Source organism: Littorina saxatilis, linkage group LG14 (assembly GCF_037325665.1).
Source record: "Littorina saxatilis isolate snail1 linkage group LG14, US_GU_Lsax_2.0, whole genome shotgun sequence".
Classification (NCBI taxonomy): Eukaryota; Metazoa; Mollusca; class Gastropoda; order Littorinimorpha; family Littorinidae; genus Littorina; species Littorina saxatilis.
Window position 1 is genome coordinate 9865722 of NC_090258.1, and position 23245 is coordinate 9888966.

Below are 23245 nucleotides of genomic sequence, written 5' to 3' on the forward strand. Positions count from 1 at the left end.
AAGAGTAAAACAGTAGTAACATTTGGCCGGTAAGAGTCCCTTCCCTTGTTTGATGCGAAATTGTCGTCTGCAACTCTGCTCTTCGCTCTTTTTGTCTCTTTGACTTTGTGTCTTTCATTTCTGCCACTTTCTCTTTATTTCTTTAGAATATTTGTGTAAGTGACCCATAACAGGAAATGTTAAGGGAAAAGCTTGTAGTCTGAAGAATCTAGCACAAAAGAAGAGAAACGAGAGAAAAGAAAGAGACAAAGGGAGGTGTTTGTTAGTGATAATTCAAGAACATTTACTTTATTAGATTTGGTATACTTGTACTCCTATTTTCTTTAAAACTAATACATTTCATTACAATAGATCAAACATATCCGTGATTTTGTACATCAGAAGGATTGATCAAATCTTTTTCTTTTTTTTAAGATTTAAAGAAAACAAAAGCGGGAGCCACTTCCGGTTAACCCTCCGTTTCTATTTTCGTACTGTCTTCTTCTTCTTCTCTCCGTGTCAAAACTTTGTAAACATTCACGGCCATGAGCTGAAAGCATTTTCGTCTAGCAACTTCCACGATGATGCTTTATCATCCTCCGTAAGTTTTTCGACGAGCAAGTCAGTTTTACTTTGACTGTGTTCGAGAAGAGGCTTGCGATCAATTATTTTGTGTCCACTGGCAGCAGAAAAAGGCACAAAGTGGCTGTGGCTTTTACCGTAAATGGAAATGTTCAAAGGTTCGTTGAGTTCTGACCTTTTATGGAAACGCCGGGTTTATTATCATAGTTATTTATAGATCCATACGTATGTGTATGAGTTAGCCTAGTCTAGTGTTAATCAGAAGCTCGGCTTTTTTGGAGATCGACGTTTGCAAGGTAAGTCAGGCCACTGGTCAGTGGTCGCGAACAGTGTCAGTGTTATCTTCCCATTTTTTGTTTTCTTTTGTGACTGTGAGTGCGCGAAGTGTGTGTGTGTGTGTGTGTGTGTGTGTGTTTGTGTGCATATGTGTTTGTGTGTGACAAACACGGGATAGATCTTGGCAAACACAGACAAGATTAGTATCATCATTGATTCAAAAAGCATATTTTATAATGTCATGTTCTTTGACTTACATACATTTCTTTAACACTGGTATAAATTCATTCTGACTACAGTACCACCAAGGGCACAACGTGTCATTGGTTTTATCCCATAAGGTTTCTCAGTGTATATAGCTGAGTATTATGCTATTATACTCAGCTATAAACACTGAGAAACCTTCATTTAATACCGCATTTTGTTATGTTGAGACATTGCATGTGACTTTTTCACACACAGGTTTTTATATTTTTTTCAGATTCTGCTGAATCTCTTGTTAACTGTCACCAAGAAAAAAGAAAATGTCAGATACCAGTTGTGATACTGAGGTCACAGGCTGTTCTTCGACATCAAGGGTCAGCATGGAGGTCAGATACGGGTCAGAGTTCAGCGAGGAGTCAGCAGAGGTCAGACAAGCTGAAGTAAACATGGAGGCGGGATATGCAACTGAGCCAGGACCCAGTGGAGTAACTGCAGAACAAGGTAGACCTTTGACAATTAATTGTTCTCCATTTAGTTATTGTCATGTCATTATTATGACTGCATATATATTCTTCTTCTTCTGCGTTCGACGGTTGTGTCTAGGGTCGTAGTTCCGCTGCTGTCGTGAACTGGAACGTCGCTTTCAGGTCTTCTGACGTTCCCCAGAGCTTGGTCTCCAGTGTAGCTCCTTCTGGCCAGATCTGGTTCCGCAGCAGAGTGAAGTTTGTGCATGTATTCAATACATGTTCTACTGTCTGGTCGGCCGCCCCACAATCGCACAATGCCACTGCATATATATATATCTAAGTAAATAGTTCTTGGAGGCATTGCCAATAATGTCACAGAGTACTGTATGTTTGCAGTTTGTATTGTTTTTAAAACTCGGAAAGCCCAATTTGTATCCAGGTACTAGATCTGTGTTGCATTTTATAAAGCGTTAAGATACAAGAAAGTTCAGCATTTTTTTTCAAGGCAATCAAACTGTATAAACAAATTTAAGAACCACACTAAGATGGCAATTAAGGCAAAATTACTAAAACTATAAAATTGTGCAACTGCAGGTCTGAAAGTGGGGAGTATTTTACTCGCCATGGCGAGTAGAAACATGTAACTGGCGAGTAGAAATGTTCATCTACTTGTCAAATGCGAGTAAATTTAAGTTGCTGAAACAAATTGTTGGTTTGGCTAGTAAAGTTTGCTCTCTGGCTAGTACATTTTCAGAATCACCAGCCAAAGGCGAGTACACCATTTGTTAGACTTTCAGGGCTGAAATGAATTATTTGTTTCTGTTGCATTTTCAGAAAACCAGCCATCAAGTTCTCAGGCCAGAAGCATCCACCACAGTCATATGGAGGATGAAAATGATGCAGTGCCCAGCACAGGTCTGTTTGTTCAAAATATGGAAGGGGAGGAAGATCTCATCCATGCCGTGCGAGCCAACAATTGTCAAATGATTCAACAACTGGTGCAGAGTGGATTGGACATGAATGATGTTTGCAGATGTGAGTGCTGGTCTCTTTCTGCTTTGAGGAAAGCATACTCTTTTCAGTTGCTGCTTCTGTTCCTTCATATTTCTGAGCATGTGTCTCACTGTCTGTGTGTGTTGATCTCGTTTTCTCTGTCTCTCTCTCTCTGTCTCTCTCTCTCTCTCTCTCTCTCTCTCTCTCTCTCTCTCTCTATCTCTCTCACTCTCTCTCTCTCTTCTCTCTCTCTCTCTCTCTCTCTCTCTCTCTCTCTCTCTCTTTCTCTTTCTCTCTCTCTGAGCCTTTTGCTGTCTGCATCTCTCTCTCTCGGAAGACAGAAATTCCAATAGATTTTCTGTACTCTCTCTCTCTCTCTCTCTCTCTCTCTCTCTCTCTCTCTCTCTCTCTCTCTCTCTCTCTCTCTCGTCTCTCTCTCTCTCTCTCTCTCTCTTCTCTCTCTCTCTCAGTTTCTCTCCCTCTCTCTCTTTCTCTCTCTCTCTCTCGTCTCTCTCTCTCCCTCTCTTCTCTCTCTCTCTCTCCTCTCTCTCTCCCTCTCTCTCCCTCTCTCTCTCTCTCTTTTGCTGTCTGCATCTCTCTCTCTTGGAAGACAGAAATTCCAAATCTATAGACGTTCCGTATTCTGTACTCTTTCTCTCTCTCTCTCTCTCTCTCTCTCTCTCTCTCTCTCTCTCTCTCTCTCTCTCTCTCTCTCTCTCTCTCTCTCTCTCTCTCTCTCTCTCTCTCTCTCTCTCTCTCTCTCTCTCTCTCTCTCTCTCTCTCTCTCTCTCTCTCTCTCTCTCTCTCTCTCTCTCTCTCTCTCTCTCTCTCTCTCTCTCTTGCTGTGTGTGTGTGTGTGTGTGTGCGTGTGTGTTATTGTCTTTAACACGCAAGAATTTACTGCAACCTAACGAGAAAAAATAGTACAGTAATGCACTAATGTACATCTGACATTTCACCCTTTATAAGATAGTTTACAAAAACTAAATCTCTGTGAGCGTCCAGGGGAGGGGACATAATCCATGCATGATGCACACAGAGAGATATTAAGAAAACTGATGGGATTAACATTGAAAGGTTAATCGGACGGGCGCAGTGGCGTTGTGGTATGACGTCGGCCTCCTAATCGGGAAGTCGTGAGTTCGAATCCTGGTCGCTGCCGCCTGGTGGGTTAAGAGTGGAGATTTTTCCGATCTTCCAGGTCAACTTATGTGCAGACCTGCTAGTGACTTAACCCCCTTCGTGTGTACACGCAAGCACAAGACCAAGTGCGCACGGAAAAGATCCTGTAATCCATGTCGGAGTTCGGTGGGTTATGGAAACACGAAAATAACCAGCATGCCTACTCAACGAAAGCGGAGTGAGCTGACTATGCTCTCAGAGTATAGTGTGGGGAACCCAAATGGGCAAACGAGCTCACACGTAACCAGAAAATTCTGGAACGCTGAAGAAGAAGAAGAAAGGTTAATAATAATAACAATACGAGAATTTATAATACGCACATATCTCACTACAAGGCGACCCAAGGCACACAAGGGTTACAAGAAAGTGAAGCACTGTTTATTTTTAGGCTTCATGTAATCAATGCAGTGGTTCTAGTTTTGTGTGCAGGGGAAGGGCCGCCGTGCATGGTGTGTGTAGAGAGAGAGATATTCAGAAAACTGATGTGATAGTCATGGGGTAATCATAGAAACGTTACAAGAAAGTAAAGCACTGTTTACGTTTAGGCTTCATCAGTTCATGTATAAATCAATGCAGTACTTGCATGGTTTTTGTTGTGTGTGCAGGGGAAGGGCCGCCGTGCATGGTGCGTGTAGAGAGAGATGGTTTTAGAAAACAGCTGCAGATGATGGGGTACGCTGCCCTCCATGTTGCAGCAATACACGCCAACCTCCAGGTATTTAGAAGGACGGAGAAAACATTCGTAAATTTAGAGAGTTACACTCAGATGTTTTTATTTTTCATTTTCATTACTTTATTGTCCCAATGCAGGGAAATTCGCATCCGCCCCGTGATCGGGAGGTCGTGGGTTCGAACCCCGGCCGGGTCATACCTAAGACCTTTAAACTTGGCAATCTAGTGGCTGCTCCGCCTGGCGTCTGGCATTATGGGGTTAGTGCTAGGACTGGTTGGTCCGGTGTCAGAATAATGTGACTGGGTGAGACATGAAGCCTGTGCTGCGACTTCTGTCTTGTGTGTGGCGCACGTTATATGTCAAAGCAGCACCGCCCTGATATGGCCCTTCGTGGTCGACTGGGCGTTAAGCAAACAAACAAACAAACAAAAAGCAGGGAAATTCGGGTTGCTTCCTCCCGGTGGAAAGCTACATGTACCAGCAACAGAGTCGCGCTACCCAGGTGTATGCCTGTTATGGGTTTAATCAGCCACCTGCACTTATGGCAGAATGACTGAGGTCTTTTACGTGCCACAGTGGTGACACGGGGTGGAACATGGATACCGTATCTAGTCTGCACATAACGTTGACCCCTTGCCGTCCCGGCCTGGATTCCAACCTGTCACCCTAGGATCACTAGTCCAGTGCTCTACCCACTGAGCTACCAGGCCCCCTCAATATATATGCAGCATAATTATTTCTCTGTGTACTGTGTTGTGTTCGCTGGAAATGTTACAAGCGTCAACAAAAGACCCTTACCCTCATACATGTTTTACTGAATGCTCAGCAGAAAGTCAATCAATCAGTCAATGAAGAGAAGAACAACAACCTGTGTGCTGTTCATCTAAAGCTGTTCTATGTTTCAGTTTGGTATGAAAACTTTTGACCACATGTAAAAGCTGTCAATCAGTAATATTTTGTGCTGCTGTGTTCCTTTCATACAGCTATTATTAATTAAATCATTGCAAGGGCTTTTGATTAGCTTTCTGCTGAAATTTTGCTTTCTGCATCTTACTTTACACTGTAACTCCGTGTTTTTTGTGCAGACGATCAAACTCCTACTTTCTTTGGGTGCTGATGTAAACATACGAGACAAGAATGAGCGGACAGCTTTGCAGCTTTCTGTTGCTGTCAATCGACCAGCAGTTGCTCAATTCTTCATAGAAACAGGTAAGGTGTTATTTGAAATGTCACAATGTAGTTTAAATACAATACCATACAATTGCAATACAATACAATACAATACAATACAATACAAAACTGTACAAAAATACTTTATTATCTCAAAAGAGAATTACATTTAGCTGAACACATACTAACATAAAAACACATCAATATAAACAACAATTACACACACAATCAATCAATCAATCAATTTGAGGCTTATATCGCGCGTATTCCGGGGGTACAGTTCTAAGCGCAGGGATTTATTTTTATTTTTATTTTTTTTATTTTATGCAATTTATATTGCGCACATATTCAAGGCGCAGGGATTTATTTATTTATGCCGTGTGAGATGGAATTTTTTTACACAATACATCACGCATTCACATCGGCCAGCAGATCGCAGCCATTTCGGCGCATATCCTACTTTTCACGGCCTATTATTCCAAGTCACACAGGTATTTTGGTGGACATTTTTATCTATGCCTATACAATTTTGCCAGGAAAGACCTTTTTGTCAATCGTGGGATCTTTAACGTGTCACACCCCGATGTAGTGTACACGAAGGGACCTCGGTTTTTCGTCTCATCCGAAAGACCAGCACTTGAACCCACCACCTAGGTTAGGAAAGGGGGGAGAAAATTGCTAACGTCTTGACCCAGGGTCGAACTCGCAACCTCTCGCTTCCGAGCGCAAGTGCGTTACCACTCGGCCACCCAGTCCACACACACACACACACACACACACACACACACACACAGTGAGCACATGTATGCTATGCAACACCACTGAATAAGAGAAAGTTGGAGCAAGTCTGCATTTATTGTGCTTTCAACCAAATAATTATAGATACTAAAGATCATCCGTTGCGCTTCCCTTGCGCTATTGAACAATTAATTTAAAAGTAAATATTTCCAAGACCAGTTGCAGATCCAATCGGATACTGAGACTGGAGCAAAGTTTTTATAAACGAGTTTCATGGGTTCAAACTTTTCATGAATTCAGGTCGAAGAAAGAAATAAGTACTGTTTTTACAGCTTGAAACAAATAGCTTAAAAAATCCAGCACTATCCCAAAATACAGAATAAATTTTTTTTTCAAAAGGTTCTGTTTATGGAGTATTTAACTAGACAAACCAAACATTCACAAGAACTTCGACCTTTCAGTCTTTATTGTTGACTTTAAACAAGATGCAAAACAGACACAGACTGATTAGGCCACACAAAAAAAGTTGTATGTTTCTGGTCACCCGACCCTACCTAGTTTTTTCCCGCCGACCCTAGACTTTTTTTTATTGCTTTTGTAAAAAAAAAAGCGTCAAAACGAAAGTAACAGACGGCAGACGACACAAGGGGGATAACCCCGCATCCCTTTTGTCTCATTTGTTTTGTAATGTGTTGTCTTTCTCTTTGTATAGTAAGTCCAGTCTCTTTGCGTCACTGTATAGTTATTTTCTACCCTGACCAAAAAAACAAAAAAATAAAAAAATAAAAATAATCCCTACCTACCTACCCTATTTTTTTTAGCCAGAAAACATACAACTTTATTTTTGTTGGCCTTACAATGGAACTTCCCTTTTAACACCTTGCTTTTTCACATTTTCTCTTCATAACCTTTGTCCTCGCGCCCCCTAATTGGCGTAGAGGCGCGTCCCCCGGGTGGTGGATGGGGGAGCCTTCTCTACTAACTTCTGAGAGAAGGTCGCATCACTCTCGATGCCGTGAACCTAATTAGGATCTTTTTCTTGTTTCTTCTCTATTTCTGCCTCCCCAAAGTCCTTTTACTTTCCTTTTCTCACCCATAAAATTCTTCACTTTTTACCCTTGTTGAGTGGTTCTTGTATAGAATATAGTCAATGTTTGTAAAGATTTTAGTCAAGCAGTATGTAAGAAATGTTTAGTCCTTTGTACTGGAAACTTGCATTCTCCCAGTAAGGTCATATATTGTACTACGTTGCAAGCCCCTGGAGCAATTTTTTGATTAGTGCTTTTGTGAACAAGAAACACTTAACAAGTGGCTCTATCCCATCTCCCCCCTTTCCCCTATCCCATCTCCCCCCTTTCCCTCGTCGCGATATAACCTTCGTGGTTGAAAACGACGTTAAACACCAAATAAAGAAAGATTCATAACCTTTGTAAATGTACCCCAATTTTTTCTTCTTGTCGTTCGCTGATTTTGCGATTTGCGTGGATCTATGGTTGGTTAACGTGCGCCTGTTGGCCCAGATCCTCCGACTTCAGCCCTAATAGGTTTCTTTCGGGGTTACCCCGCCCTTAGTTCCTGGCTCAAAAACCTAACCCTGGGAACACATGGGGGATTTCTTACCGGGCCGGGGGTCCCACCCCGGGGCTAGAGCTTTAAATGCGGCTCTTACTCGCATGGTGTAACCGTCATCGGACAGGCAGGTCATTTCATAGGGTAGTCAGTGCCATGTGACAACCCACCCCGTCCTGGTAGAGACACCGCTAGTTGGTCCGGAACTGCTTATTCTATATTCGCAGCTGGCCCCCATATCTGGGGGCCGTTCACCTATCCGCCACCTGGGGACCCGCGGGGTTGAGGATAGTCGCCCCCCTACTGAATTGGAAGTAGTCTGTTCCCAGACCCCCATTTCAAGACTCCCTTCTTCTTCTTCTGCGTTCGTGGGCTGAAACTCCCACGTACACTCGTGTTTTTTGCACGAGTGGAATTTTACGTGTATGACTGTTTTTTACCCCGCCATTTAGGCAGCCATATGCCGTTTTCGGAGGAAGCATGCTGGGTATTTTCGTGTTTCTATAACCCACCGAACTCTGACATGGATTACAGGATCTTTTTCGTGCGCACTTGGTCTTGTGCTTGCGTGTACACACGGGGGGTGTTCGGACACCGAGGAGAGTCTGCACACAAAGTTGACTCAGAAATAAATCTCTCGCCGAACGTGGGGACGAACTCACGCTGACAGCGGCCAACTGGATACAAATCCAGCGCGCTACCGACTGAGCTACATCCCCGCCCAGCGCGCTACCGACTGAGCTACATCCCCGCCCAGCGCGCTACCGACTGAGCTACATCCCCGCCCAGCGCGCTACCGACTGAGCTACATCCCCGCCCAGCACGCTACCGACTGAGCTACATCCCCGCCCAGCGCGCTACCGACTGAGCTACATCCCCGCCCAGCGCGCTACCGACTGAGCTACATCCCCGCCCAGCGCGCTACCGACTGAGCTACATCCCCGCCCAGCGCGCTGCCGACTGAGCTACATCCCCGCCCAGCGCACTACCGACTGTGCTACATCCCCGCCCAGCGCGCTACCGACTGAGCTACATCCCCGCCCAGCGCGCTACCGACTGAGCTACATCCCCGCCCAGCGCGCTACCGACTGAGCTACATCACCGCCCAGCACGCTACCGACTGAGCTACATCCCCGCCCAGCGCGCTACCGACTGAGCTACATCCCCGCCCAGCGCGCTACCGACTGAGCTACATCCCCGCCCAGCGCGCTACCGACTGAGCTACATCCCCGCCCAGCGCGCTACCGACTGAGCTACATCCCCGCCCAGCGCGCTACCGACTGAGCTACATCCCCGCCCAGCGCGCTACCGACTGAGCTACATCCCCGCCCAGCGCGCTACCGACTGAGCTACATCCCCGCCCAGCGCGCTACCGACTGAGCTACATCCCCGCCCAGCGCGCTACCGACTGAGCTACATCCCCGCCCCCAAGACTCCCTTCTTTATAAGATCTGAATTTCTCCGATTTTTGGATGTCTTAAAAAGGGAATTCCTCTGTATATAAAAGCTGAGATTTGTATCTTTACAGGGTCAGAGGTTAATACGAGAAGCGCAAGTGGACGATCACCTCTCATGGAGGCTGTGGCGAACATCAAACTAAACATGACGCAGATGCTTTTAGCGGCCGGAGCCAACCCAGACCTGCCGGACATCAAGGGTACCACTCCCCTTCTGTCGGTCATCAACGTCATGGCGGGGTTAGGCTCAGACCAGCCGGCCGGGCAAGCTATTGTGCAATCTTTGATTGATGGTCAGTGAATTGATTAGAGTGCACGTTTGTGTGTATGTCAGTCAGCAGAACTCACTTGGGATCTGCGGTTTTTCGAGATAAATAACTGTCTTTCTGAGAAAAAAAATGTCAGCAATGCAGGTCGAGAAAGCTATTGTGCAATCTTTGATTGATTGTGAGTCCATTGATAAATAAAAATGCAAATGTATCGATTGAACACTGGATTTCTCTTCTTTGAGCCATTGTGACGTCAGAGGCCAACAAAACTTCATATTTAGGCGGCCAGCCAAGACTACAAAATAGTGCATGTTTGTGTGCGTTCAATCATAAAAACTAAAAGGAATTCTAACCAGAATCGATCGATACATAAATGTTATTTGTATTTTTGTACCAAAATATGACATTTGACACAGATCTCGACAGTCATTGTTCACCTCGACCGCTAGCGCGATCTTGGAGGAACACTGACAGTCTCGATCTGTGTAAAATGTCATATTTTGGTCAACAATACAAATAAGGTATAATGTCACACGCTTTCCTTCTTTGCCACTACTAAAGCAAACGTGTGCAAGATTGTATGTTACACGCTTTGGAGCATGTGCAAGAACGGGTTCAAACTCGAAATTGTCCCTCCAAAAACCCCAAAATGCACACACGACTTTTATTTCTCCTGCTGTTATCGTTTCTTCTCTTTACAAATTATTCAACGCTGAGAATACTGAAAACGGCATCCCAGACGACAGTACTGTTTCCATACGCGAATTTAGCTGCCCTTGGAAAGTGGTTCGCTCAGGAGGCCTGTTAGTCTGAATCTAGAAGGACAGAGTTATGAACATAGATGACCAAGATCCCGGAAAGAACAAACATTTCGCGGATGCAGACACAGAAAGACATCATGAAGATTGCGATGCTTCAAAAGATACAGACTGTGACGATGACTGTGACGTCATTCACATATACCGAGACGTCATTTATAGTTCGGTCACTTTCGTCAAAAAGTAGATCTCTCCACAATGGCTGCTCCTGTGTTTAGGTTTATCAAACGTGAGTACGCAAAATGTGTTTGTTCTCTCCTCTGTTGAAGCTGTGAGACATAATCGCCATTACGAGCTAGTCGTGTGACAGAGAGTTTTCTTGCACACTCGACTGCTGCTGTTTCACTCCGGCTAAAGCCGTCGTGAAACATCTACAGTCTCGTGTGCAAGAAAACTCTCTGTCACACGACTAGCTCGTAATAGCGGGTACTATTACATATTTAAATGTGCACGTTTGTGTGTGTGTCAGTCAGTAGAACACACTTCGGATCTGCGATTCTCTGAGATAAGTGCAGTGGAACCCAATTTAAGACTCCCTCCCTTTTGAGACCCTGTTTTCTCAGATTTTCTGTTCATAATCTCTGTAAATTGACCCCCATTTTAAGACTCCCTCCTTTTTAAGACCTGATTTTCTCGGATTTTTGTAGGTCTTAAAAGGGGTTTCCACTGTAACTGTCTTTCTGAGAAAAAGAATGTCAGCCAGGGAAATTAAATCCTTCCAGAAACCATTCAAGGAACAATCTTTCTGTTTGCGTTTTGATTATGTTATCTGATGTTTCTTTGGTATTGTAAAGCTCGAGGAGCTCCGGATAATTTTCTGATTTGCGCTTTATAAGCAATCTTTATAATGTCAGCCATAAAAAAAATTAAATCCTTCCAGAAACCAATTGAGGAACAATCTTTCTGTTTGTGTTTTGATTACGTTATCTGATGTTTCTTTGGTGTTGTAAAGCTCCAGGAGCACCGGATAATGTTCTGGTTTGCGCTTTATACATAAGCAATCATTATAATCCTTGATTAAATGACTGTTTGACAGCTGGGTGTCAGGTGGATAAAACTAACCCTGCAGGGGCAACAGCCCTGATGTTAGCCGCTGGTCTGAAGAACACACCTGTCATCCATATGTTGGTTGCTGCTGGAGCTGATGTCAATAAGGTCCGTGGTATCTGCGTGTGTATGTGTGTGTGTGTTTGGTATGGTTCTGTCTGGGTGTGTGTATGTGTAGCATCAGGCCAGAACTGGTCATCATTTATCAACACCAGGGTGGGTGTGTCTGTCTGTCTGTGTGTCTGCATGTGTGTGCAAGTATACAAAATTATACATTCTTGTGAGTTTTCGATCTATTGGTTGTAATTTTATGCGGGTCATTTTTAAACAAATATTGCAAAGTGTATGGTTGCTTTGCACAGGGCGACAAGGCTGGCCACACACCCCTGGACATGTCCACTGATGGTCAGAGAAACCTGACCGCGGTCAAGGCTCTCATGCAGTACGGAGCCGCCACGCATGTACCTGACAATAAAGGTTGGTATCTTTTTCACATCCTTTGTTGGGAGTGTTTCCAATTACTGCTTGAAATTGATAAAAACCTAATTTGTTATTGGTTTAATAAACTTAAAGAGATGAATGTCGTGCTTAGTATATAAAGCCATCATGCACAATGTCATTGAATAACAGCATCACAGCTTGAGTAAATCAACTGCTGTGTGGCTGTCAAGGGAAACAATCCTGATGAAAAGCAGCTCTGTTCCAAGAAGTATTGTCTCCCTTCAAGAGGTGATTGATTCCCTGTGTAGAATTATTAAAAAATCCAACGCTGAAGAAGGAGAAGATTTAAAAAAAAGATCCTGTCGTCTTTGAAGCTAAATTGTGTGTGTGTATGCAGAGCTGCCAACTGCTAAGCTTCCAACGTGGTTGCTATGTTTTAATAGCAATTGCTACGCCAAGCTAAGGCCAAAAAAAAAAAGAGGTCTGTTTACGGTAACATAGGCCAAAAAAATAAGGTCGGTAGGTCGGGATTTTTTTTTTTTTTTTTTTTTTCCAAAAACCATATTTTTACGTTATTTTGCAAAAAAACCAAGATTTTTTTTTTTTTTTTTTTCCCAAATGCCAAAAAAAAGTCTAGGGTCGCGCGAAAAAAATAGGGTCGGTCGGGTTACCGTAAACAGACTATTTTCTTTTTTTGGCCTAAAGATTGCTATGCTTAAACAATCAATTTCAAGCATGCAACAGTTCCCTATTTTTTTGTGAGTCCTGGTACTTATTTCTGCTTCCAACTCCGTGTAGCGGCCACAACATGGGTCACAAAACATCATCTACACTGAAAAGTGGCACTGCAGATAGCCTCTATAGAGCGTTTTGTGTTCCTGCATTCTCATGAAACTTGATTAAAAATGTCTATTCTTGTAAAACTAAGATGGCATAAACGCGGATATGGGATTACATTATAGAAAATGCTACACTTAACTCATTCGAGGCGCAGCTAAATTTCCCCTGTGTTCCCTGCCAACGCGCGATTTAGAGCCATTTTGAAAAAAATATTAAAAATCAACAACACAAGATAACCTTACATACCTTATGTTTTTGCAAAGTTTGAAACTTACTCTTTTAGAAAATATATGAAACATTTGAAAGTACATACCTTTTGTTGTCTTCATATCCACGCAAAATATCCAATTTGAAGCAAAACAAAAAAACTTTCTACGTCATGGGTTCATCATACACAATGTCATGATCGACACTTGCATTGCCCGAATCATCACCCAAATGATCGTCCATTGGCACAAAATCGTCACCAGAATCTAAAATATCATCTCCACTATCATCATCACTGAGGTCAAGATCAGAACCGTACTGAATAACACGTTCTAGCACTCTTTTCAAGTTACTACGTCTCAGCAGAACGATCCGCCATCTTGGAAAAGTCAAAACACGTGGGTCGCACACCGTCAACAAAATTTTTATTAATCCCAACAATTTAAGGGAAGGAACTGTTTACAGTGAATGGTACCACTGTAGACAGATAGAAGTTCATTGCAGGGGTTGTTTCCCTTGGTCAGCAGGACCGTTTACACCGTTAAAAATTCGTGATATCCGTCGGAACTCAAGTGCCGGCACGCAGCCAACGCTAAACACAGATGTCGGAATTCCAGTTCCGACGCGCCTCGAATGAGTTAAACACCATTTGCTATGCTGAAAATTCCCTCAAAAAATCTAAATTGCTACACTTGAGGCAAGGGTTGGCAGGTCTGTATGTGTGTTGAGAATAAAACAAAAGAAAAATCTACTGTTGTTGGCCTTTCTGACAAGATTAGACTTGGACCACTGCCTTGCAAAATGTTAGGAATTCTCTGTTGTTGTTTATTTACTTTTCTTAATTTTTACAGGTCAGACACCATTGAGCAAATCACTCAAGTTTGGATCAGTGGCTCTGCTTCGTCTGTTGCTGTCTTCGGATGCGGTTCCCCACACCTATGACATTCTGACCGCTCCCAGAATCGTTCAACTGCGACAGTACCTACCTGAGTTTGATGCATGGCTGCATGAAGAGTTATACCAACCAAGACCACTGAGACGACTGTGTCGCGAAAATTTGCGAAACTTATTGTCCCCCCACAACCTGCCGAAAGTTGGACAACTTGGTCTGCCCAGAACTCTGAACAATTACATTCTGGGTGAAACAGATTAGTAGAAGGCAATATGAAATCTGTGACATAATCTACCAAAAGTCAGACAGCTTGGTCTGCTCAAAACTCTGAAAAATTACATTCTGGGTGAAACAGATTAGTACATGTAGAAGGCAATATGAAATCTGTGACTGTCCAAATATGATGAGAGAAACTTTGTTATTGTCACCCCACAACCTGCCGAAAGTCGGACAACCTGGTCTGCCCAAAACTCTCAACAATTACATTCTGGGTGAAACAGACTAGGAGAAGGGAAAATCTGTGATTCTTCAATATGTTTGTGTGAAACTTGATGTCACCAGCAAATAATCTACCCAAAAATCAGACAGCTTGGTTTGCCTAGAACTCTGAACAATTACATTTTGGGTGAAACAGATTAGGAGAATGCGCAATCTATGATTGTCCAGCTCTGTTGTCTGAAACTTGATTTCACTGAGTAACCTGCCGCTCTGTCTGCATAGAACTCTCAACAATTTTACATTACATTTTAGGCAGTGATGGTCTGAATCTGCTTCCTAACATGAAAAGTCAGACAACGTGGTGTGCATAGAACTCTCAACAATTTTACATTACATTTTAGGCAGTGATGGTCTGAATCTGCTTCCTAACATGAAAAGTCAGACAACGTGGTGTGCATTGAACTCTGAACAATAACATTACATTTTAGGCAGTGATGGTCTGAATCTGCTTCCTAACATGAAAAGTCAGACAACGTGGTGTGCATTGAACTCTGAACAATAACATTACATTTTAGGCAGTGATGGTCTGAATCTGCTTCATAACATGAAAAGTCAGACAACGTGGTGTGCATTGAACTCTGAACAATAACATTCTAGGTGAAAGGGATTAGGAAAAGAAAGACGCTGTGATTGGTCAGATATGTAGCGCACTACTTGTTGTCACCAATCAATCAACCAAAAGTTGAAGACTTTGTTATACCGAAAATGTTAATGGGCGAAGCCAGCTTGAAGAAAGCAGCTAGAAAGTGTGATTGTTGAAATCTGTTGTGCAAAATTTGATGTAACCACACTGCATGCCCCTCAAAAGTCAGAGAGAACTTGGTATGCCCAGAATTCTGAACAAATACATTTTGGGTGAAACATAAGGAGAAGACGGAAGGTGTGATCATTCTACAGTTGAACCCCCCTTTTAAAACATCCAAAAATTGGAGAAAACCGGGTCTTAAAAAGGAGGGAGTTTTAAAATGGGGGTAGTTTCACAGAACAGAAAATCTGAGAAAACAAGGTCTTAAAAAGGAGGGAGTTTTAAAATGGGGGGTCTTGAAAGCGGGTTCCACTGTACTCTGTTGTGCTAAATTTGTTTTCATCACACAAACTACCGCAAGTCGGAGACTTTTGCGTGTCTGGAATTCTGAACAACTTCATCTTGGGTATAACATGTTAGCTAGAAGAAAGAATTATAATCCCCCAAATCTGTGTTTTGTAAAGGAAGGTATTGTAATTAACTGGATGAGGAGGGGGACTGTTCATTCATGGATTGTTGTGTTATGTAAGTGTTGGAAGAAGAAAGTGAACAATATGTCATTGTGTGTGTGTGTGTGTTGTTTGGGGAAGGGGGAGGGCTGATTGAGAGAAACCCCCCGCGGGTAAGGGGGAAGAATTTACCCGATGCTCCCCAGCATGTCGTAAGAGGCGACTAACGGATTCTGTTTCTCCTTTTACCCTTGTTAAGTGTTTCTTGTATAGAATATAGTGAATGTTTGTAAAGATTTTAGTCAAGCAGTATGTAAGAAATGTTAAGTCCTTTGTACTGGAAACTTGCATTCTCCCAGTAAGGTACTATGTTGCAAGCCCCTGGAGCAAATTTTTGATTAGTGCTTTTGTGAACAAGAAACAATTGACAAGTGGCTCTATCCCATCTCCCCCCTTTCCCCATCACGATATAACCTTCGTGGTTGAAAACGACGTTAAACACCAAATAAAGAAAAAAAGGAAAGAAAGATTGAGAGAAGGCAGATAACCGTTAATTCTGAGTGTAAGGCCAAAAAAAAAAATAGTCTGTTTACGGTATCCCGACCGACCCTATTTTTTCGCGCGACCCTAGACTTTTTGGGGGCATTTGGGGAAAAAATAAAATAAATAAATAAATAAAAGTCTGGTTTTGGGCAAAATAACTGAAAAATATGGGTTTTTTGGAGAGAAAAAAATAAAAATCCCGACCTACCGACCCTATTTTTTTTGCCTATGTTACCATAAACAGACTTTTTTTCTTTTTTTTTTTGCCTAATGAAGGTAGGCAGTATAAAGGAGAGGTAGACGAATAGTTGTCCACTGAGGTCCTCTCCTTCGAAGATCACCCAAACCTCTGAGGAAATCAGGTCTCACAAAGAAGGAAGTCTTGAAATGGAGTCAAATTCAACTTCGATATGATACCGGCACGGTTGGCCTAGTGGTAAGGCGTCCGCCCCGTGATCGGGAGGTCGTGGGTTCGAACCCCGGCCGGGTCATACCTAAGACTTTAAAATTGGCAATCTAGTGGCTGCTCCGCCTGGCATCTGGCATTATGGGGTTAGTGCTAGGACTGGTTGGTCAGGTGTCAGAATAATGTGACTGGGTGAGACATGAAGCCTGTGCTGCGACTTCTGTCTTGTGTGTGGCGCACGTTATATGTCAAAGCAGCACCGCCCTGATATGGCCCTTCGTGGTCGGCTAGGCATTAAGCAAACAAGCAAACAAACAAACAAACTTCGATATGAGATGGAAAATCTGAAAAAGCAGGGCCATATAACAGCGTGGGAGAAGTAATTTGCAGTAATTTGGCAGTATTTTCAGAGATTTTAGGGAAACATATATATATATGAGCACATTTTGATTCTGAATCAGTTTTAGATTATTTTGAAATGACCATTTCAGTGATATGATCTATTCATTGACATAACAAACTAGTTCTGTCTTGCTAAACATGTAAAATATGGGTTGCACCTCAGAGCACAATTGAAGCAACCATTTGTCTTTATGTCGCAGGTGTGTGTGTGTGTGTGTGTAGTTGTGTGTGTGTAGTTGTGTGTGTGTGCGTGCGTGTGTGTGTGAGTGAGTGAGTGAGTGAGTGAGTGAGAGAGTGATGATGATGATGACGGAACTTTATTTCACAAGGATAGGGGTTTAAGGCTAAGTCTTTTATTACAACCTGTCCTTATACATCTAATACAAAATTCTAATAAATGATGAATAAGTGGCACAAATAAGCAAACAAACGAACAAACTAGCATACAAACCACGCAATGACAAAATGAGCAAGTAAACACAAACAAAATTTATAAAGAAACATACAAATCTAAAATGAAAAGGCAATCAGCAATCAAACAAAACATGCAAAATGTTGATTTAGATAATTATATTATAAAGTGACTGAGGGTAAAACTCAAATGATACCAACGTTGACATTAATGCCTACAATGATAACAATCGTGTACGTTATAGGGGTGGGACTTTTCCGCGGATTTACGTGGACACAACTTACAAATTCTGCTGGAGTAATCTATTTTTCCGCGTCATACTATTGCCAGTATTGAATTATGGATACATGGTTCATTAAATATGCACCATTACAATGCTATCATTGTTGTGTGAAAGTGTGTTTTTTGTTTGGTTGAGGTGTGTGGGTTTTTTTTTTTTTTTTTTTTTTTTGGTGGGGGGGGGGGGGGGGAGTAAGTAAGGAGAATGTCTTTTTTACCTGATCCAAACAAGTATAATTTTACTTTCAGATTGCACAGATTTAATGTACCATTTAAAAAAAAATCGCCCTAGAAAAAAGGTATTTCCTCTTTTTTCATCACAAGAGAGTCCCACCCCTGACGTTATGAAGAGAGAGATGTTAATGTTCCGTAGGTAATCGAGTTTGTTACAAAAGTGCTTTCTTACATCCAGCCCTCGCCCTATGAGGTGGTACTCTACATTATACATATGTACATATACAAACACAGACGCTAATGTAATATGCCACTAAAAGCACAATTGGTTTTAGGTTTTCATAGTTATTCAGAACTAATTACTGGTTTGCTTTAATTAACGAAATCATTTTTAGAGCTTTTCTATTTAAACTCATCAGCGGCTTACGTATGTTAGCACTGGCAGGATCCTAGATTGTTCAACACATATATCTATGATCGTTTGACTATAGACATGGTCAAATCATGTCCTGGAGGGTTGGTTCAGAAATCGTTTAATTCTGTCCAATTGATATATTTTCTTTGACATTACAGGTATCTTACACAAGCCCAAGACAAATTGTTATACAAGGAGTTACTCCGAGGACTTTGTGCTCATCAACCTCTTCTACTACTTCACCATAAAATCATAAAGGGAAATCTAAATGTTGGATATTCTGTCGTTTTTGTCTTGTAATGATCAAGATGCTCTTTGTCTTGTTGGGGTTGAATACACTTGTGTATATTATGACCAAAATTATGTTATGAGGTCATTCACACTTTTCTGCAGTGATGTAGGCCTACAAGCTTTGTCGAAATCGGTGTGACAATATGAATGGTGGTATCATCCTCACAAAGTTCGCAATCTTCTTTGATAATTAACTCATTGTTATATATCCATACCCACTCATATGGCTCTATCTGACCAGGTACGGATATATATCTGTTCATACTGTTAGCTTCAGTCGCTTCCTGTAACGTCCATCTAACGCCTGCATTCCAGCGTGTTGATACACAGTTACTATACAGTTACTACAATTCTGAGTGACCTGCTGCAGCACAGCTGGTCTCGGCTAAAACAAACCTTGGTCAACATAGCTGGGGTTGAAAGTGTTAAGGGAAAATCGTTGACGTACAAGGAGAAGAGAAGAGAACCCTGAGGGACACCGTACAAAAAGGGGTCTTTTAGTTTTACTGGATAGAGTCGAGTTTATACACACAGATTGCTCACGCTCTGGCATAAAAGAACGTACGCTGCAGAAGGCTCAAAACTAAGCGACAAAAGACATAAAGAGTTGGTTTTCTTAGGAGTAAAGCATGATCATAGAAGTCAAAGGTAAGTTAAGCAAAATCAACCAAATTAACATCACACAGAAAGAGAAAGAGTTTCAGCGATCAGAAACACATTTCGACCTGATCTTGTTAGCTTTAATTTCAACTCAAAGATCCATGGAGCCTATTGAGAATTAAAACATCCCGGCACCTCTCCGATACAACAGAAACTATAAAACTGGTCATTCTTCGATGATAGTGGTGGACTCTTCATCGTGTTAGCCAAAGATGCACTTTAGACGGGGCTCGGTTACCAAAGCCTGGGTACCAAAACACTTCTTCGGGTGCTCCAGACAGGATTCCATCCGCGGGCATCACCAGCACTCCGTTCGGATTACACAACGTGCAATTTCCAAACCACCAACCACTTTGATGACGTAGTGCGCAGTTCTCAGTGACGTCATCGTGGTCCGCGTCATAGGTACTGAAAGGCTTGCCAATGACGTCAGTGAGGCAGTCTCCAAGCGAAGCAGAACCCCGTTCTTGAGTAGCGGAGAAGGACAGAGCGTAGTTGCTGGATTCGTCGGAAACTTTGAAGTCGTTGTAGTACTGTTGATAGTACGTGCTGTTTTGCAGATCTATACATCTCTGCGATGAGTTTGTAGTCGCGACTGTGGGTCAGAGCGTGTATGTTGTCCAGACCTAGCCAGTGGTCACCTATACCGGGGTTCAGCTCACCGAACCCGTCCCTATGGGAGATAAAAAAAAATATAAAAAAACAGTTACAAATTAATGTGTGTGTGTGTGTGTGTGTGTGTGTGTGTGTGTGTGTGTGTGTGTGTGTGTGTGTGTGTGGATAATAAAAGAAAAGATAAATAGAGAATACTACATGGCTTGCTGTGTTGTACCAGATTTACACGAGTTTGTTTTTTTAAATAATAACTGCGAGCGAAAGCGAGCTTTTCACTATTTGAAAAAGCAACGAGTTCTACCAGGAGAAACAGCATATCGTAAAAGGGTTTCCGTTATGACGTTTGTCTAGGTGACTCTGGCATCATAAGTAGTCATAAAGCAGGTCCCTGCCAAACTAGTTTGACATGACCTTATTTACATAATATACATACGTGTGGTTTGAACGACATGGTTGTCTCAAGATTGGTCTCACTCACGTATGTAGGATAAATCACTGTTGTTGACCTTTCTGACAAAATTAGACTTGGACTTCACGGCCTTGCCAAATCTGTAGTTTTATTCTTTTTATGAACATACGTTTCTCACCCTTGACAGGTGAGTCACCATTTAGCAAACACCATTGAGCAAACACCATTTAGCAAACACCATTTAGCAAACACCATTTAGAAAACACCATTGAGCAAACACCATTTAGCAAACACCATTGAGCAAACACCATTTAGCAAACACCATTGAGCAAACACCATTTAGCAAAACACCATTTAGCGAACACCATTGAGCAAACACCATTTAGCAATCACCATTGAGCAAACACCATTTAGCAAACACCATTTAGCAAACACCATTTAGCAAATCACCATTGAGCAAACACCATTTAGCAAACACCATTTAGCAAATCACCATTGAGCAAACACCATTTAGCAAATCACCATTGAGCAAACACCATTTAGCAAACACCATTTAGCAAATCACCATTGAGCAAACACCATTTAGCAAACACCATTCAGCAAATCACTCGAGTTTGTATCAGTGGCTCTGCTTCGTCTGTTGCTGTCTTCTGATGCGGTTCCCCTCGGCCACACCTAGGCCATTCTTACTCCTCCCAGAATCGTTCAACTGCGACATTTAGAACACACTGCAAGAACATTTATGGGCATTTATAACGTTTACTTGCCAGGGGTAATTTTGTTCCACCAGCTTACTTTTTTGGAGGGACCTGAAACCTGGACATTTTAAATTGCAAGTTGAGATTATCGATTAGTGATTTGAAGCAACATTTAGTGAACCGACACTTAATAAACGATAGTCTATGTGAATGAGCCAGTGATACAGACAGTTATTCATTATTTCTAGGACTGCCCAACCTATTTGCAACACCCGCCAGAGTCGTTTTAACAATAATTCTACACTACTGAAAGGGGATTTGCATGTAAGTTTGTTTCACAATGTTAATATGTTTTAAACCCTTCAGGAATATTCAGAAATTAGTCGTACTGGCCGGTTAGGACATAATTAAAGAATCACAGAACCCCTCTAGCTCTCTCTCTCTCTCTCTCTCTCTCTCTCTCTCTCTCTCTCTCTCTCTCTCTCTCTCTCTCTCTCTCCTCCTCTCTCTTGTTGTTTTTGTATTAATAAACGTATTTATATAGAACAGACAACAAACAAGTAGAAGCATCGGGAGAAGATTCCAGGAAGCCCAGGAACAGATCTGAAAGCAGAGGCCGCCAGCCTCAAAGAGCCCAGAGCCGCTCGAAAGGTGGAGGAATGAGCCAGTCGAGGTTGAACTTCAGACCAGATGGAGCCGCACGCTCGGGATCCAGGAAACGACGGCGCTCTGTTGGAGCGACACCCCCAACACAGCCAGAAAAGCAAGTACGTCAGCCGGACCAGCCGGACCAGGAAGAGGACGGAAGAGGACCGGCATCCGAAGACGAAAACGAGGAGTTCAGTGACGTCTTGGGATGACAGAGCGTCAACTTGAGTAGATCCTTTTTGGTGTTCGGTCTTGGCTTTGTTTCTACGATTTTGAGTTAGGATTTGTGAATTTGGTCGAAGACTGAGTTGGTAAATCTCTTTTGTCGGGATGGAGCGTTTACGTATGATCTCGTTAAATACCAGAGGTTTAAAAAATAAATTAAAAAGAAACGCAATGTTTACCTTTTTAAAGCAGCAGAAGGTTGATATAGCCTGCCTGCAGGAAACACACATAACAGAACAAGACGTGTCTATTTGGGAAAAACAATGGGATGGAAAGATGTTTTATAGTGAAGGAACGCATAATAGCAGGGGAGAACTTATCCTTGTTTCAAAGCATTTTGTAGGGGAAGTGAGTTTATTGAAGAGTTATGATAGAATATTAGTAATTTCTGTTATAAAAGAAGATAAAGAGTATATTGTAGTTAATATGTATGCTCCAAATGTAAGCCAAGAAAAAGTAAGATTTTATAATAAGTTGAACTCAGTGTTGCTAAAGTATACGGAAGAAAAAGTGTTGTTAATGGGAGACTTTAATTTAGTTATGTCAAATGAGTTGGTGAAAATCATAAACAAAATGAAGTTGAGTTGTTGAAAGATATAATATTTAGACTGAATATGAGTGATGTTTGGAGAATGTTGCATGGCGAGGAAAAAGAGTATACATGGTGCAGACGTAACCCTTTTATCGCACGGCGACTGGATTATTGCTTTGTAACAGAGGACATTATTCCAAACTGTGTAAGTTGTGAAATTGTGTCGGTTGCAAATACCGATCACAGAGGGGTTTTGGTGGAAATGTGTGATTCCCAATTTGTACGGGGCCCAGGCTACTGGCGCTTTAATAATTCCTATTTGAAAGATCAAGCATTTGTTGAAAAAATGAATGCGTTAATAGAGGAGATGTGTAATAATGTGCCTAGGGGTGCTAATGCTCAGGATCAATGGGAAACATGTAAATCAAACATTAAATCGGTTTGTATAGAATTTGGTAAATCAAGGTCAAGAAGCCAGAAGAATGAATTTGTAGATTTACAAGCAAAGTTGCAACAGTTGGAAAAACATTGTGCAGAACAACCTAATAATGAGAAATTGCAGGCAGAAATGTTTAATGTTAAATCGAAATTGGAAATAATGACCATGGATAAAGCAAGAGGAGCTCATGTACGATCAAGAGCTAAGTGGGTAGAAGAAGGAGAAAGAAATACGAAATATTTTTTGAATTTGGAAAAAGTACAAGCCCAAAATAATGTGATGACACATGTGAGGGCAAGTAATGGTGATATTGTTGATGATCAATTTCTTGTGTTGAATGAACAAGTGCAGTATTATAAATGTTTGTATGGTAAAAGTCCAGAAAGTCAGGAACGCATCAGGGCAGAAGCAAAGGAATTTTGTGATGAAGAAGAATTGGTTAAATTAACGAACGAAGATAGTAATGTATGTGAAGGGATGTTGACGGAAGCAGAGGTGGCAGCAGCATTAAAGATGATGAAAAATGGTTCATCACCTGGAAGTGACGGACTCACTACAGAGTTTATTAAAATGTTTTGGAATAGATTAAAGAGCATGATTA

At 42.0% G+C, this 23245-nt stretch overlaps 1 protein-coding gene across 5 annotated transcripts; it reads left to right on the forward strand.

The window, feature by feature from the left end:
- The first annotated feature begins 447 nt into the window (after nt 1–447).
- LOC138947067 (ankyrin homolog) lies at nt 448–17026 on the forward strand. 5 transcript variants are annotated; one of them, XR_011449539.1, is made up of 10 exons: nt 448–719; nt 1319–1542; nt 2343–2543; nt 4289–4398; nt 5442–5565; nt 9362–9583; nt 11414–11532; nt 11787–11901; nt 13764–15242; nt 15309–17026. XR_011449539.1 is itself a non-coding variant. In XM_070318501.1 (9 exons), exons 2-9 carry the CDS (start codon nt 1362–1364, stop codon nt 14063–14065), a joined length of 1374 nt encoding a protein of 457 aa, XP_070174602.1. In that variant the 5' UTR covers nt 448–719; nt 1319–1361; the 3' UTR covers nt 14066–17026. The 5 variants fall into 5 exon arrangements, 3 of the variants coding, with proteins under 3 accessions (XP_070174602.1, XP_070174603.1, XP_070174604.1); XR_011449538.1 differs by having other exon boundaries at nt 13764–14554; nt 14644–17026; XM_070318501.1 differs by having other exon boundaries at nt 13764–17026.
- The last annotated feature ends 6219 nt before the right edge of the window (nt 17027–23245 follow it).

Excerpts from the sequence above, each read along its gene's own strand:
- LOC138947067 (XM_070318501.1), top strand. The coding sequence starts at position 1,362 with ATGTCAGATACCAGTTGTGATACTGAGGTCACAGGCTGTTCTTCGACA. Across the intron at positions 2,544-4,288 it reads CATGAATGATGTTTGCAGAT|GGGAAGGGCCGCCGTGCATG; the intron begins GTGAGTGCTGGT and ends TTGTGTGTGCAG. Across the intron at positions 11,902-13,763 it reads GCATGTACCTGACAATAAAG|GTCAGACACCATTGAGCAAA; the intron begins GTTGGTATCTTT and ends TAATTTTTACAG.